General features: G+C 37.2%; 1 protein-coding gene across 1 annotated transcript in view; it reads right to left on the bottom strand.

Moving 5' to 3' along the window:
- Positions 1–10,517, bottom strand: part of LOC150085907 (cytochrome P450 3A56-like) — a 47,838-nt gene extending 37,321 nt beyond the window's left edge. Inside the window, exons 1-3 of the mRNA XM_090373575.1 lie at positions 10,284–10,517; positions 1,340–1,436; positions 1,123–1,175 (exon numbers count right to left, since the gene is read on the bottom strand). Coding sequence (XP_090229701.1) covers positions 1,123–1,175; positions 1,340–1,436; positions 10,284–10,366 — 233 coding nt within the window. The 5' untranslated portion in view covers positions 10,367–10,517. The remainder of the gene's footprint in view (positions 1–1,122; positions 1,176–1,339; positions 1,437–10,283) is intronic.
- Between the last annotated feature and the right edge of the window lie 5,783 nt (positions 10,518–16,300).

Below are 16,300 nucleotides of genomic sequence, written 5' to 3'. Positions count from 1 at the left end.
TTGGTTGGCGAAATGTTTAATAGCCTTTCATAGGGACGAATTGGATTGGAAGTTGTTTATCACATGATTGCTAAGCAACAGTATCAAAGGGCTATGTTTACTCTGTATTTTACTACGTTATACAGTGTCCTATTAATAAAATTCGCACTCATAACACACAATAACTGTGTTGTGTTCATTTTATTCTGCCGGGGAACTTTAACGTTGTCTGATAAAGTCGACTCTTTGGACCATGAGAGCAGCAAATCTAAATGTGAGATGTCATTGACTAGCGCTCAGTAGTTCAACATAAAAGGGTATGGTTTGATTCTTTTCATATAAGCACCGAACCATTAAAGACCAAGAAAAATTTAGATATCATGTCTGTAAATTGCATGCGTTCCCTAGATTGTGGAACGAAAAACGGATTTTCTGGTGAACAAAACCGTACACCTCCAACTGAAACTAACTTGATCAATTGAAAAGTTCCATAGGAATGAACCACTCGGATCAGTGGACGAGAATCGAATCAAACCCAGACCTTTCCTTACTGGAGGCAAGTAGTACTGCCATTAAACCGCACGAGCAGGCTCTACGTTAAAAACCTTAACCTTTCAAGGACCTCTGGCTTATCCACTTACTAAGTATGCAAAAAGATAAGAAAACGCGGTTTTAATAAGAGAAACTTTAATAAACCTTAATCATATACTCGTATCACGGTTTGTATATGACTGACAACAGTAATTGATTATTCTTGTTACATTTGTTCACCCAATTAATATTTTACCTAACATATTTGAAAAAATTCAGGATTTCTTTTTTGTTTTTGAATTTTAAAACACTGTATACTACGAAATGTTATGCTGGTGTAGACATTTGAATTATGGCGATTCCGATTTTCTTTGTTGAACAAACTGATGAAAGGTAAAATTAACTCAGCGTTATCAGATAGAATTAATTTTTTCCTCTTTTGTCCTCTAAAGATTACACTTTTATTTTGACTATCAGGTAAAATTAGTCACTGATTTTTCCCAAATTAACATTAACAGATTCTTAAAATCTTAACGTTAACAGCACATGCTCGGGTCAACTACTTTACGAGTCTACCAAGATTTTTGAATTCGTAAAACTATTTTTACTTACCCAAATAATCTTCCATACTTCATGTATATTGCCAGTTGCCTTTCGTGGAGTATCTATAAAGATAACAAAGAAATGGCTAAGAATAAAAAATAATACTTTATTGCTCAAGCATAACAGATCATAATAAAACTGAGAGCAAATACTAAACTTCAGTGTAAAATTTTTAGAACTTTCACAATTGCTTACTAACCATTAAATTGTCAGGGGTGAACCTTACCTTTCCAAACAATTCAAGAAACGTTCCTAAGATTGGGTATGGTTTTAAACTAGGAACTCCCCTTGATTTCCAGTAATTGAAATTCCTAGTCAAATAACTGTAAAAACATAAAATAGTAATATTATTATTAAATAAATAAATAAATATATATAACCTAACTGGTTCGCACTAGCACATATTATTTGGGACAACTGTGTACGTGCATTCTGCACACAATGAATCGGAATGAAAACTCCCCATGTCGAGTCGTTCCTCTACCATACGGCTATTCAATTAATATGTTGAGTAATCCACTCTAGGGACTTTCACATTTCCCCTATTTCATACGAGCTCAGAATAAAGTATTGATTTTAATAATGCCACTACGGTCATTAGAATCATATTATAAAAGAATGATTTTTACAAAGAAAATCTACAAAGTTATGCAATTCATACATGTGTGAAAACGAAAAAAAAATTATTATTTTTGGTTTGCCTTTCTTTTAAGTTTTATATTTTTTATTAATCATTTTGCGAAAAATACACTGCAGGTGTTGTAGCCTGTTATGCTAGACTACTCCTCCTGGCGTTTTTTGTTATTAAATATTGCATTTTTTAAGTTTTGCTTTTTATTTCTAAGAACTTATTACTGTTATGACCGCTAATAATCGTAATAAATAAGATAATTTAGTTACAATAACTGTTTTTTTGCTTTTTACTTTAAGCATGTATGGTGGGCGTGTACACAAACCATCCATGCTTCGTGATGCATTATTTCAGCATCTGGTAATATTGCTTCCTTGTAGATTAACTAAAAATCACCTTACTGAAAATGAGTAAACTTGAGATAAACATGGGGAAAAAGAGCCAACATCGCTAATCCCCATTAATATTAAACTATACAATGCTCGTGCTGTTTGCAATTCTTTTATTTTTTAAATTTCGTTTTATTTCCGATACAAAATATCAACTTCACAATACCGCATTCAAATTATTTGTGGAAATGTTTGGTTATGTTACCGTGTTATTTTTTTTTTCCTCCTAAGAAACGAAGGCAAAAACTCCTACTATTTGCAACGTAGGCAGTGGCCAAGTACACTGATGGACAAAAGTTAAGGTAAAGAGGTAAAAGTTTCAATAGTTTACAAAGTAATTAATAAAAATCAAAATAAAAATTTGGTAGATGTACACAGTAGTAAGTTATGACACAACAGGTAAAGGCGACTACGATGGACTGAGACAGTATTTAAATTCTATACAGTGGGACCAACTGATGATGTTACCAACAGCAAATTCAAAATGGGAAGCATTCAAAGAACTTATCTTGGAAGCTACTAGGCTTTACATACCAACTAAGAAATATTGTTCAAGGTTTAGGCCAAAATGGATGTCAGATGAACTAATGAGGCATATGGCAGAGAAGAAAAATGCATGGGATACTTACAAATTAACACATGACACAGAAGCCTATGATAGATACAAGTTGATATGCAACCAAGTTACAAAGGAGGTTAGGCAGGCGAAGGCAGATTACGAGAAATCTTTGGCAAGGGAAGCAAAGAAAAACAGCAAAGAGTTCTTTACTTATGTAAACTCTAGAAGGAAGGGGATGAAACAGATTGGTCCACTTGATATTGATGGGTCAACTGTTGATGATCCTGCTCAGGTAGCTAACAAACTAAATGAATATTTTGCATCGACATTCACACATGAGGAGTTATTCAGCAAGTGGAATGCCAGAGGTGTATTCAACTCTAGCAGTAAGCTACAGAATCTTGAAATAACTGGGAGTAAAGTGGAGGAGAAACTGTTGAAGATAAACACAAGAAAGGCACCCGGGGTGGATGGGATCCATCCAGTTATATTAAAGGAGGCAGCAAAGGAAGTAAGCAAACCCTTAGCCATAATTATGAGAGCTTCCTTGGACTCAGGGGAGGTACCCATAGACTGGAAATGTGCAAATGTGACCCCAATTCACAAAGGAGGATCAAAGGCTGACACAAGTAACTATAGACCTGCGAGCTTAACTTCTGTTCCAGGAAAATTAATGGAGGCACTGGTTAAAGAAGCACTGCAGGATCATTTAGACAAGACTTCAGTTATAGCTCAGACACAGCATGGTTTTGTTAAGGGGAAGTCTTGCCTGACCAACTTGATTGGATACTATGATGCAGTCACAAAAGAACTGGATGCAGGGAATAACTTTGATATTATATACTTGGATCTTAGAAAGGCTTTTGATACTGTTGCACATGGAAGACTGCTACACAAATTGGAGCAGTGTGGCATTGGAGGCAAGTTGCTGCTGTGGATAAAGGGGTGGTTGAGGGGGAGAAGACAGAGAGTGGTAATTAATGGACACTGCTCATCGTGGACTAATGTTATTAGTGGAGTCCCTCAGGGCTCAGTGTTGGGTCCATTATTGTTTTCTGTATTTATAAATGATATTGATGATGGTATATCAAGCTTAATGTCCAAGTTTGCAGATGATACAAAGGTTGGCAGGGTTGTCAAGGACACTACTGACACTATGCTGCTGCAACAGGATCTGGAAAGGTTGAGCAGATGGGCTGAGAGGTGGCAAATGAAGTTTAACATTGACAAATGTAAAGTACTACACATGGGAAACAGCAACCCCAGAGCAACGTATCAACTCTGTGGTACTACACTGACAGTGGTAGAGAATGAAAGGGACTTGGGGGTGGTTGTGCAGGCAGATATGAAGTTCTCTGAGCAGTGCAGACGGGCTGCAAGAGTAGCTCATGGAGTATTGTCAATGATATACAGGAATTTTTCCAGCAGGGATAAGGAGGTGATTATTCCATTGTATGAGGCAATGGTCAGGCCACACCTAGAGTACTGTATACAGGTCTGGAGGCCTCATTTCAAGAAGGATGTAGAGCTGCTGGAACGAGTACAGAGAAGGGCAACAAGATTAGTGAATGGAACAAAGGGGTGCTCTTACGAAGAAAGGCTTAAGTTTTGCAAATTACAGTGTCTGGAGACTAGGCACCAGCGATGTGATCTGATAGAGGTGTTTAAAGCCTTGAATGGTTTAAGCATGCTCAATGCTGATGGGATTCTTCCTCTAGCTCAGAAAAATCACCTGAGAGGGCATAAATTCAAATTGAGGAAAGACAGATGTAGGATAGACGTGCGGAAATTTGCCTTTAGCCAGCGGGTGGTTGGTTGGTGGAACAGACTCCCATCCCTTGTGGTGGAGGTTGATAGCCTAAATAAGTTTAAGGCTCAGCTGAACAGGTATTTTGAACGAACAGAGGGGTGAAGTGGAAGTGGGTTTTTTTTTTTTTTTTTTTTTTTTTTGGCTGATGCTGCATAAGCTTGCTTTCTTGCATCAAATGCCTTTACTAATGCTAATGCTAAATTGTATTAAAAGGTACCATGTGTACACTTTGCATAAAGCATGCCATTTCTGAAATATGCAAATTAGCTCACGAAGAACTGAAAAGGTCGAATATCATTGGAGGTATCGTTAAAGTCCCATCCAGTCGAGTACTTGAGAGTTATTCGCAAAATGGATCATATCTTCAGTTAATTTTACGACTCGAGGGTCAGGCGCTGCTTCAGTTTCTAAGTGTAAATAATTTAGTCCAGTGGAAAAAAAAAAAAAAAGAAATATTAATTAAGAACAATTATTAAAATAAAGTATGTAAATTAATGGACAAATAAATTTGACAAGTGATTAGCGAAAATGAATAACTAGTAAAGGATGTCGAAGCACGTAAATTTTCTTAAACTTTTGTTTTCAAAGCCATAAAACTGGTACATCTTTAAGACATGCACATGTTCAAACTCAGCAGTATCTAGTTTAAAAACTAGAAAAGGCTATTTTGGAAAAAATCAACATTAAAATGCCAATTAAAGAAGAAAAAGAAACAGTAACGAAAACTGCAGTGAAATGTGTTTAAAGATATACGACTCTTTCAGTCTGTTGTTGGGGAAAGATTTGTAGAATTTGTGGTGTCTTATTGATATTGGCTCAAGATCTGCTAGTGCTGATGTCAAATAATTGGTCACCAGATCTTTTTTTTTTTATTATGAAAACCCCAAACACGAAAGGTATCAAAACCTATAGTACTTAGTACCGTGCATGGGTTGAAGGAGAAGTATGGGGGGGGGGGGATGCCGGAAACTTTGCTCTAGAGACTAAACATGGGTTTCACCACTTGAAGCCTCCAATAAGCAAAGTGGTGGTATTTCACCGGTTGATGAAAGTCATCTACCATCTTACTACTGCGTTACCTAATATCAAAACAGTGGCAATGGAACTTCGACTTAAACCTGAAATCAAAAAAGGTTTTATCACAAATGGGACAGTGGTTTTAGATTTATGAACAGGTCATTTTAGAAAAATCGGATATTTGTATTTGACTTTGCCGTGCAGTGATGGAACTTGGTCTTTGATATATAAAGGGTTTTATCTACAACACAATGAGATAGTTCCCTATTTTAAAAAAAGAAGATGATACTATCAAGTTGGAAATAGTTTAATTAAAAACAGGTGACAATATTAAGTCGCCAATAATTCGTAGTTTTCGGATATACAAATTAGATGCTTTCCTTAACAGTTTATGTAACCGATAGTGATAAAAATATGATTTAATCAACAAAACCTTAAAAGTTTTAACTGTTTTGTACAAAATTATGTTTAATAAGTGTTTTGTACACTTATTAAACATAATTTGGTATCACTCATCTGAATTGTAACAGGCGGAAATTGGATACTCTCTTCAATTTACAATCGATCAGCCCTGGATAACTCCAGGGGCTCACATCTGGTGAGTATGGGCTTGGCACACCCAGGGTCCTGAGCTGGATATCATCATTCTTCTCTCTCTTGGTGATTCTATCTCTCTCTCTCTCTCTCTCTCATTCACTCACAGGGTAACTCGGGAATTTTTTTTGGGCTGGTGCAGCATAAGCCTCAGGCTTCCTTGCACCATATGGCTAATAATAATAAAAAATCTCTTCTTACACATTTTAAACAATTAAATCTACAAAACTGTTCTTAAAAACTCTCAAGACGCCAGCTGAAACAAGATGGAACAGCTTCTTCACTATGTTCGAATCTATTCATAAGCAATATGATCAGATTAAGGAAATGTTGCTGGAAAATATGAGGAGTACTGTCTTTATGATTTGAAAGCCCAGTTAATAAAAAATATTGTAGCCTTTCAAAAACAATTTAAAAAAAAGCTTCGTATCAATGACACATTTAACTGTAGTTTAATTTAGAAGACTAGAACAGTACTGTACCTCCAGAACTTTAATTATATAAGGATTGAGAAATTATTTCTGGAATTAAAAGAAAATGTGTATTCTAAAAAAAAAAAAATTTGGTCACATTCATTACATAAAACAGCTTTCGCGTTAGATAAACCGATTTATCTTTAATTGAATCTTTTAATTCTGAGCTTTTTGTTTTTCTTCTGAAGCTTAAAAGTTTCAAACTTTTAGATAAAAAAGCAGAAAATTTATAAATAAGAAATGAAGTAAGACTGGTAAGTGATCAAAAAAGAAAAGCAACTTAATGTTAAACTCGAAGCTACACCTACATCGATTTACCTGATATGAAAGATTCAAGTGATCCATTGACGAAATCCAAAATTACATTAGAATGAAACTTTCAACATCACTTTTGACAAAGATTTTCAGGCGTTGAAATGGCGTAAAAAAACAATGATTTTTTTCGCAACTCTTGCAGGACGTGGTTCGTTTCCTACCACTAAACAGCACAAAGGGGATTTTTCTGCATCTGGATTTCAATCCAAGAAAGAAAAGCACAGCGGAACACGGAATTTGAATACTACTAGTGCTCTCGCTCTCTCTCTCTCCTCAGATTTTGGACCTGGCGCGCCTCCTCGTGGCCAAGGTTGGGAGTCAACATTCAACATAACAAAATATACCCACACATATTTGCCGGCTTTGGCCTTTTGCCTTTTCAGATGCTACAGCAGTATACTGAGGAAACCCTGGAGACCGCCATTAATCAAATACACCTTGTGATTTTCCTATATTGTTCCAACAGTAAATTTTTATACCTTTACTGACGCAATGTGTACTCAGTTAAAAATTTAGGTTGACGTTTACAAGCGGGGTACCCCTTCCGATTGATCGTTGCGAATAGCAGTGATTGACATGCCTAGCCCGTTATGGTTAGTCTTAGGGTGTTTATCCCCCTCCCTGGCGCCTCCGTAGCCAGATGGGCAGGAGCAGCAGTGCGTAGCACACGCGTCTTAATTAGACCGGGATTCGAGCCCGTGACCGCCAAATATGGAGGATGCGGAAAGGTCAGGGAATGACCACCGCATATCCCCGGAGCAATATGGCCTTAGTTGCTAATGCTCCTAAAAAAAAACAAATAACAACGATAACCCCTCTGCCGCTGTTTTAAAATCGGAAAAAGAGTTTTCGATTTTAAAACAGCGGCGGTAGGGGATAAACACCTTAAGACCATAGCGGGGTTAGGCATTTCAATCACTGCTACTCGCAACGATCAATCGGATTTGGTTAATGTCTTCCGATTGTAAACATTAACCAAAATTTATATAATACCCTAAACCTTACAATGCCTGTTACAGGCATATGTATTAAATCTCTTTTCTATTAATGCTTTCTTTGCCAGGATCCTCTCTAAGAGGTTGGGAAGTTATGCTCCTAGCTTGCCCGAGTATTTTTAAAATTCTTTTCTTTATCTTTTTGCTTTCTAGACTTCGTCTATACGAGGAAAAAGTGGATGTTATTACTATCCTTTTCTCTACGATATCTTCGCCTTCTTTTTGTGTATTATTTTACGCCTCCGTTACCACACCTTAGTTTCCTTTTCCAATACCATTTGCCTTTACTTACTTCTGTTCCTCTGTACGTATCCATTTTTCTTCACAGTTTAATTTTTCCTTTTCTATTCTTACGGTCTATATTACTATACTTCATCTTTAATTCATCTTCTACTCAACTTGTTTGTCATATCACACATAAAACCTGTTATAATTTACCAACTTACCTTCCCCTCAGATTCACCTTATTCATCTTTAATCTCCCATCAAATCCAGTTATCGCCCCATACATTGACTTGTTATTATTTTATTTTATTAATTTTAATTTTATTATACTACTTATTTAATTTTACCATAATTTTATTTTACCCTCCCTATATTTATGGATGAATTTATAGCTTTTACCTTCCCTATTTACATTTTATTTGCATTCTATCAGAATATACCTATATTTAATATTTTTTCATCCATAACGATACGTAGACATAGAAACGCAGTTTATTGATACACAGCCAGGTGTAGCCCCCCCCCCCAAAGAATACCTGGTTTATGTATCAATTATTTATAGCAAGCATCAGATTTTATTGCATTACTTTCGCACATCATTAGATTCACTTTTTTATTAAAAATTTCGCCCTTCCTCTCTAGTGAATTCGATTTTATTGTAATCATAAATATTAATCATTTATTTTTACTTTTCCTTTGCAGCTTCATCCATCTAATTGGCTTTCTAATTCAGCATTTAATTTCTTATAATTTATTATCTCACTTAGGTTTTTCATCTTTTTTCTCTTTCATCCATCATTAATACTTCTCTTTCTTGCTATCCTTTCCCTACTAGTTTTGCACCTTGTGCTCTTTATATTTTCATCTCATAGTTCTTTCTTTCACTTAATTATTCTAATTTTGCTTAAATACTTTTGTATCCTTTGTTGCTGCATCGCACATTTACATACATTTGCCATATAACTTTTATACTATAACTAAATGCACGTATATATTTTAATTTATAAAATATCGGTGTAAATACACCATAGTTAGCTCATAACCCAACGGTTCATATCTGCTGAGTATGGACTTGGCACACCCACGGTTCTGAGCTGGATATCATCATTCTTCTCTTTCTTGGTGATTCCCTTCTACTTTCTCTCTCTCTCAGGGTAATTCAGAATTTTTTTTTTTTTTTTTTTTTGGCTGGTGCAGTAAAAGCCTCAGCCTTCCTTACAATATTACAATTTATTTTTTTTTAATATAACCAAGTGCATGATAGTCCCAGCTGATAGGTATGCGTAGAGATCGAGACTGCTGTCCTTGTTATGATTCTCCAATTTACAAATCGCTTATGTAAATAAATACGACATCTTATCCTAATACTGTATATTAAATCGTTTCAGCCCTACAACTTAAACTACTTAATACTTTTTTTCAAGAGTTGCCAATCCTAATAAAAAAGAGATGACAGTCCTTAATAAAGGCGCATCAGCTATCTGAGGCATTATTGCAGCAGTGTATTATGTTCACAGACAGATTTTCATGTTTATTATTAGCTACATGGTGCAAGGAAGCCTAAGGCTTATGCTGCACCAGCCAAAAAAAAAAAATTCCCGAGTTACCCTGAGAGAGAGAGAGAGAAGGGAAGGGAATCACCAAGAAAGAGAAGAATGATGATATCCAGCTCAGGACCCTCGGTGTGCCAAGCCCATACTCACCAGATGTGAGCACCTGGGATAATACAGGGATGAAAATCCCAAAAAAAAACTCAATAGGTGGGAATAAAATTGCTAGTTATTTTCATTTAACTAGCAATTTTATTTTATTTCTTTCGTGTTCTACTATGGTATGTTTTTTAAAGGGTTGTGCGTGAACCCTTTGAAAAAAATACCATCGAGCGTACGCAAATACTACGACTACGCTAATGCCTACAGCACCATTGCAACGTTTATTGTTATGACAATAGTGTAGAAAGAGACTAATGACATAGCAATAATAAATATTTAAGGTAAATAAGAAATTGCTACTTTAACGACATGGATTTGGCTACATATTCACCCCCCCACCCTTCTGTTGAATGCGCATCAGTTAGCAGCGTGCTTTTTTTAGTTAACCTGAAGGATGCTTTTTATGAGAATTTCACTAGATCAATCCGAGAGTTTTTTCTTTCTACTTACAAATACAGACAGGTCAACGTAACCAACAGGACAGATATACTGTAGAGAAGCCAATCAGGGATGCTTAAATGAAATAGTTCCATTGTGAATGGCGAAGGTACTCGGCTCGTGAGATGATTTAGGCTTAATACAATTTCCACTACTGTCAACAGCAAGCAATTTCAGTACCGTCAATAACGCACAAGACAGAGTAAAACCGGACCCGTCAGTTAACTTTCCTGTGTACTGCAAATGCAATACTAGCGATGATTGTGTAAGACACTATTCTGTGGTGTAAGAGTAGAAATTAAACCACGTCAGAGAGCGAAAGACATGCGCTTAGTAGTGATGTGTCATGAGTTATCGGTGTGCGGCTGCTTGGTACAGCCACAGAATAAAAGCTGATCTGTACTTTGGTATGGGTATCAGAGATTAGTATTTGCGCTTATTTGAGTACGATAGAGATAATGACTACAAAAAGATAAAAAGAATAAAATATATATACATAATAATTACAATTAAAGTTCTTATGTATCAAATAAAGTGGCAACAATACTAGTAGAAAACGCTTTATTTGGATTCTCTCTACCCTTTCTTGCCATAAATTATATTCTCAAAAGTATTAGTACACTCCACTGATATTAACAAAATATGTCCGACCGGCCATATGCAAAGTAAAGTTAACTGCAAACTCCCGATTGTGCATCTATGTCTCCAAACACGTGGCAATTATTGGCACTCTGCCAATATACAGGACATCACAAAGAACATGAGCAAATCCAGGGGTCGGCAACCTGCGGCTCTTTAACTTTTAGCCCACAAGAAGCACAATTTGAAAGGGAGTTGGAGAACTTAAAAATCTAGGACATGTAGAGTGCAAGACTAAATGCCTTAAAACTCTGAAATTGAGGATTTGGAGAAGCAAAAGGCTGCCCTTGCAATTCTGTACAAATAGTTGAGTTGAAAAAGCAAGACCAAATTGTGTTCGATGCGTGGAGTAGCTTACCGGACAAGTAGATAAATTTGAAAATATTTGCGTTTGGACTTCCATCAGTTTTTTGTTCGACGTATTTCTGGGGGCAAATATTTTCGACCATGAACTACATTAAAAATAAATCAAGAAACCGTTTGAACAATGCGAATCTCTCAGCATGTTTAAAGATGAAAATTACGTCATACTCGCCTGATGTTGAGACTCGCTCAAGTTCAGCAGCGAAAGTCACATTAATTCGTACCTGACTGGATGTTTGTTACGTTTTTTCAATATTAATAAATAACATTTCGAAAAATATATATTTTTAATAAAACGTCTTCCCACTCAATTCCATTTCTTAAAAAACTTCCCCTCCCCAGCTTGAGCTGAGGTGCGGCTCTTCGGATTCTCTCTTTTTTTAAAATAAAATCAAAAATGGCTCTTCACTCAAAAAAGGTTGCCGACCCCTGAGCAAATTGATATGATCTTGCCTGGTGGGACGTGGAAAAAGATTTGGTGGTAATAACGTGAATAACAGATGGTTGAATTCATGAAAAATAAAACATTCAAAATTTCCTCCTTTAAAGGTAAATAATTACATGTTTTACCTATATTTTCTCAATCTAACAGGAGTTCACAAATCGTGTTGATTTTCAAATATTTTGATTCAGGAAAACATAGCGGTGTTGTAACTACAATAAAGAAAATAGCTCCCGAAGCAAGTTCTCTCACTATAGTATTCACGTTGAAGCATTGGTTGCAAAAGAGCTGAAAACTTTTAGAACAGTCAGATTGTTAATTTTATTATATTCCGCGCACTAAATTTGCGAATGTTCAAAATTTTATGCCAAGAGATAGGGAATGCACCGAAAAACTACTACTGTATAGCGAAGTTAGATGGCTGTCCTTCGTGTTTCACAAGGCTTAAAACAAAGTTACACCAATGTTGATTAACTCTATGCCAGATCGTTGCACGGCTGTAATTGCAGCTCGAGGAGGAACAACAAAATATTGAGGACTTATTTTCACGATTTACAGTACATAATACTATTCCGTTAACTTGCCATTTCAGTTAGTATACGTAAATGCAATAAAATGTATGTTTGGTTGCCATGATTGCTATTTGCATGATTTCTTATATTTCCATTAAATACGCATTTTACCCTTTGGGAAGATATTTATGGCAGTTAGGTATATCAGGTGGAGTCTTTTTATTGGATTTCATTCACAGAGATATATATCCCATCTAACAAATGCATTTCGAACATTTCTGCAACCACAATGCAGCGCAAAACATATTATTTGCAAAATTCACAAGCGATGCAGTTTTTTTGTCCGCCACTGTAGCACGAGTTTTGACTGAGGCCTGCACCATCGTCCATATAGATTTTTGACGTTTCTTTTTCAAGTTTTTTTTTTTTTTTGGTTACGTTATTTTTTTATTTTCTGAATTTACGTCGACTACGATGAATATTTACCCTATTTGCTGTACTCCCTTGTAATCATCAGTCCCCCCCCCCCATTTCTCCGACAGGGAAAGTGAAGAAAGGAAACTTTAACAATGTTTTTCTTAAGAAGTACGCCGTTTCCGGCTGTCAGCCCTGTTTAGGTTTTGAGGGGATCATGTGCCGTACTGAAGTCATGTGACCATATTTTCGAGCATCTTCTTGTATCGAGTTCTGTAATGTGAGCTTTTTGGTAATTCTTATTCAACCCCTATAAATGTCCCTTATACTTGCCCGGAGTTTCTCGCTGTATTCTCATTTTACGGTACACCCCATACCAAATTTTGTCCCGCTTCATTGCAAGCTGCACGAGTAATACAACGTTTTCTACGCGCTCTGTTAATTTTGTTGAACAGTGTATTACACTGCTAGGCCTACCATTGAGAGTATACAGTATAGGGCGCAAGAAGTCAGAGATGCCCGATCACTAATATATGGTTGTGAAAGATCACGTGAACGTTATTCATCAGTCTGGCGAAGAGGCCCAGAATTTACAGTTTCACCACTGACAGTGACGAAACTATAAATTCTGGTCCCAACATGCCCATAATCAGTAGGTTGTTGTTGTTATTTGGTTTTTAGGAGCATTAGCGACTAAGGCCATATTGTTCCGGGGATATGCGGTGGTCATTCCCTGACCTTTCCGCATCCTCCGTATTTGGTGGTCACTGGCTCGAACCCCGGTCTAATCAAGAAGCGTGTGTTACGCACTGCTGCTCCAGCCCACCTGACTATGGAGGCGCCTAATCAGTAGGTGAATGGAACTCTGTATTGAAGGAGGAACGGATAAAAAAATAGACTACTGCCTTCCTGTTATCAAAAACTGGCCTGTAGCCTACCTATTAACATTTAATAACGCAGTCCGATTTTGGCTTTAATTGTAATTAAATGTATAATTAAGGCCAAAGGCGAACTGCTTTATTAAGCTTTAAATATTGCAACATTAAAGGTGCTTTTGAAACATATAGGTGTCTGGTTACTTTGGCAATAGAGTGGGTGAAACAATTAATTTCCAATAATTAATTTATTACAGTAATCAATTACCTGTAATAATAATAATAATAATTACCGTTTGTTTAAAGAAAGGAAGTGTACAAGTACAAACCACAGGCTCCTAGACACCCCAACTCACAAGCTGTACTGGGACCGCGCCATAATAACCGACAACAGACCGGACATATCTCTTATTGACAAGAAGGAAAAGGTTACCTATCTGATCGACATAGCAGTGCCCAACACTGGCAATGTCAGAAAACCCACGAGGAAAAGATCAGGAAGTACACAGACCCAAGACATGAGTCAAAGAGATGTTACATATGCAACAAGTGGCCACCATGCCAATCATCGTGTCAACCACTGGTGGTGCCAAAGAACCTACATAAGAGCCTAGCAGCAATAGGTCTCCCAGAGGATTGTGACTTTCTGGAGTTCCTTAAAGGTGCAACCACCCTATGCACCTTTAAGGAACTCCAAAAAGTCACAATCCTGAACACCTGTATGATAGAGAGTTCTTTGACCAACAGTAACACCGGATATAACAACCACCCTATGCACTTGGTAACGGTACCCGTCACAAAGTGACCCCCCAATCAGGGAGACATAATAATAATAATTATGAGACGCGATTAGTCAAGTGGTGACGACGATGCTTGATTACCAATGTGATGGACCCGAGTTCGAATCCCGATTCGAAAAAAAAAGAAAATCGCGAAAGCCGCTTCATCGGACCTACCTTCCCAAATGTCGAAGTGATGGCTGAGGAAGAGAGTGACGCATCTGGTGTAGCTCCTAATCACTACCACTAACATAAAAGCCAAAGCTAAACAGGTCTGTCTACCTCCATAGCTAGATGAGAAGTAGAAGCAGATTGAACATACTGCATCCAGCGTAGCGCTGGATAAAGTCATTCTCATTCAGGCAAAGAGAGGTTCGAAAAGTCGGGACAGTCTCCAGCAAGTAGCCCCGTCACCTGAATGGCTGGAAAAGGCCCAGGTTCGAATCCCGTCGATGACGCGAGGAACTTTAGTAGGCTTTTTTCACTCCGTGGCTGAGTTAGCCGGTCTCAGGCGTAGATGGCAAGGTTTTCCCCCCAGAAACTGAGGTTTTTTCGTCCAGTAAAACAGGCAAATCGATCAGAGAACACACGCAGCTTACAAGGGTTAATGTAATCATTTACGGGTGACCCTAATATAATAATAATAATAATTTGTATGGCTACCACAAGAGAAGGGCAAGACTATCAAAACCAACCAAATAATAGTGCTTCCTGCACAACTGCGATAGTAACCACCCAGGAAGGATTTTTTGATTTGATTTGATTTGGTTTTTTATGGCGCATTGGCAGCTAAGGCCATAATGCGCCACCCAGGAAGGAAGAAATAGCCAACGCATGAAATGAATATGTTCATCATGCGAGCATACTACGAAGTTAGAGAGCGACATGATACAGGACGAAACAACACATCAAGTAGTTGGAACGGTTCCCGACTGTTCAAGTCAACGAACAGTGATTGATAAGTTTAATTCCATTTTTAGAGTTATCTGAGGAAATTACCTAACAGTTAGTGTCGAAGGAAAAAAAAATAATGCTTTTAATTTGAGTTTGAAACTCAAGCCTGGCCATAGCCGTGGATTAAGACTTACTAATCTGTGGGCCATAGTACACCAAAGTATTGAAGCACAGAATTTGAGAACCGCTAGATTAGCTGAGCCAAACAACCTAAGCACACAAATTTAACCCTGCTTTTCCTTTCTTACTGAGCAGGAGTATTATCGCAATGAGTAGTCATCATAGGTCAAAATTAACCTTTCTTATAGCGATTTTCACCTTCATCCTGCAATAGAATCACAGTTATACGTAAGTGAATCACTGAAATGGCATCGTTTATATAATATCTCATATTGTGAATGCTTTCACAACGAGTTGCCTGATATTGCACTACCTCAAATAAGCAACGCTTCACCAGTGGAGAACACTGTTGTTACTTATTGTTGTGGAGAAAACTGTTGTTACTGTAGGTTGAGGCTATAGCCCTTCGAAATTCTTTCAGTCTGTGCCGTTGTATACCATCTGGCGTCTCTCATATTGTGAAGTTATACTTCATAACTGGGTACCCCAGTTATGAAGCATAACCAGTCTGGGTTGTCAAAATGATTGCAACATCAAGTACCTACCCACCAATGAGAGGCCAAACGGCAGTCTGGGTGGTGGTATCCACTGAGAATAAGTAACAACAGTCTTCTCCACTGGTGAAGCGTTTCTTATTAGAGGTAATGTAATATCAAACATGTCATAATATGAGATATGATAAAAACTATGCTATTTCGGTAATTCACTTACGTATAACAATGATGCTATTGCACTGAGCATTACACGTTACTCCCTCGTAGGTTGAGGCCATAGCCCTTCCAAATTCTTCCAGCTTACTTACTTACTGTGAGTGCACATTGCCATCTATTAGTTATTCGTGAATACAAAACAATTTGAGTGATTAAGATTATTACTATATTCAATACCATTCTATCCCACTTGAGATTAATAATATAGTTTATTAAGCCAG

The sequence above is a fragment of the Mastigoproctus giganteus genome, chromosome 5 (assembly GCF_048544385.1).
Source record: "Mastigoproctus giganteus isolate SK-2022 chromosome 5, ASM4854438v1, whole genome shotgun sequence".
NCBI lineage: Eukaryota > Metazoa > Arthropoda > Arachnida > Uropygi > Thelyphonidae > Mastigoproctus > Mastigoproctus giganteus.
Note: the sequence above shows the minus strand (reverse complement) of the source record. Positions and strands in the feature narration are given on the sequence as shown.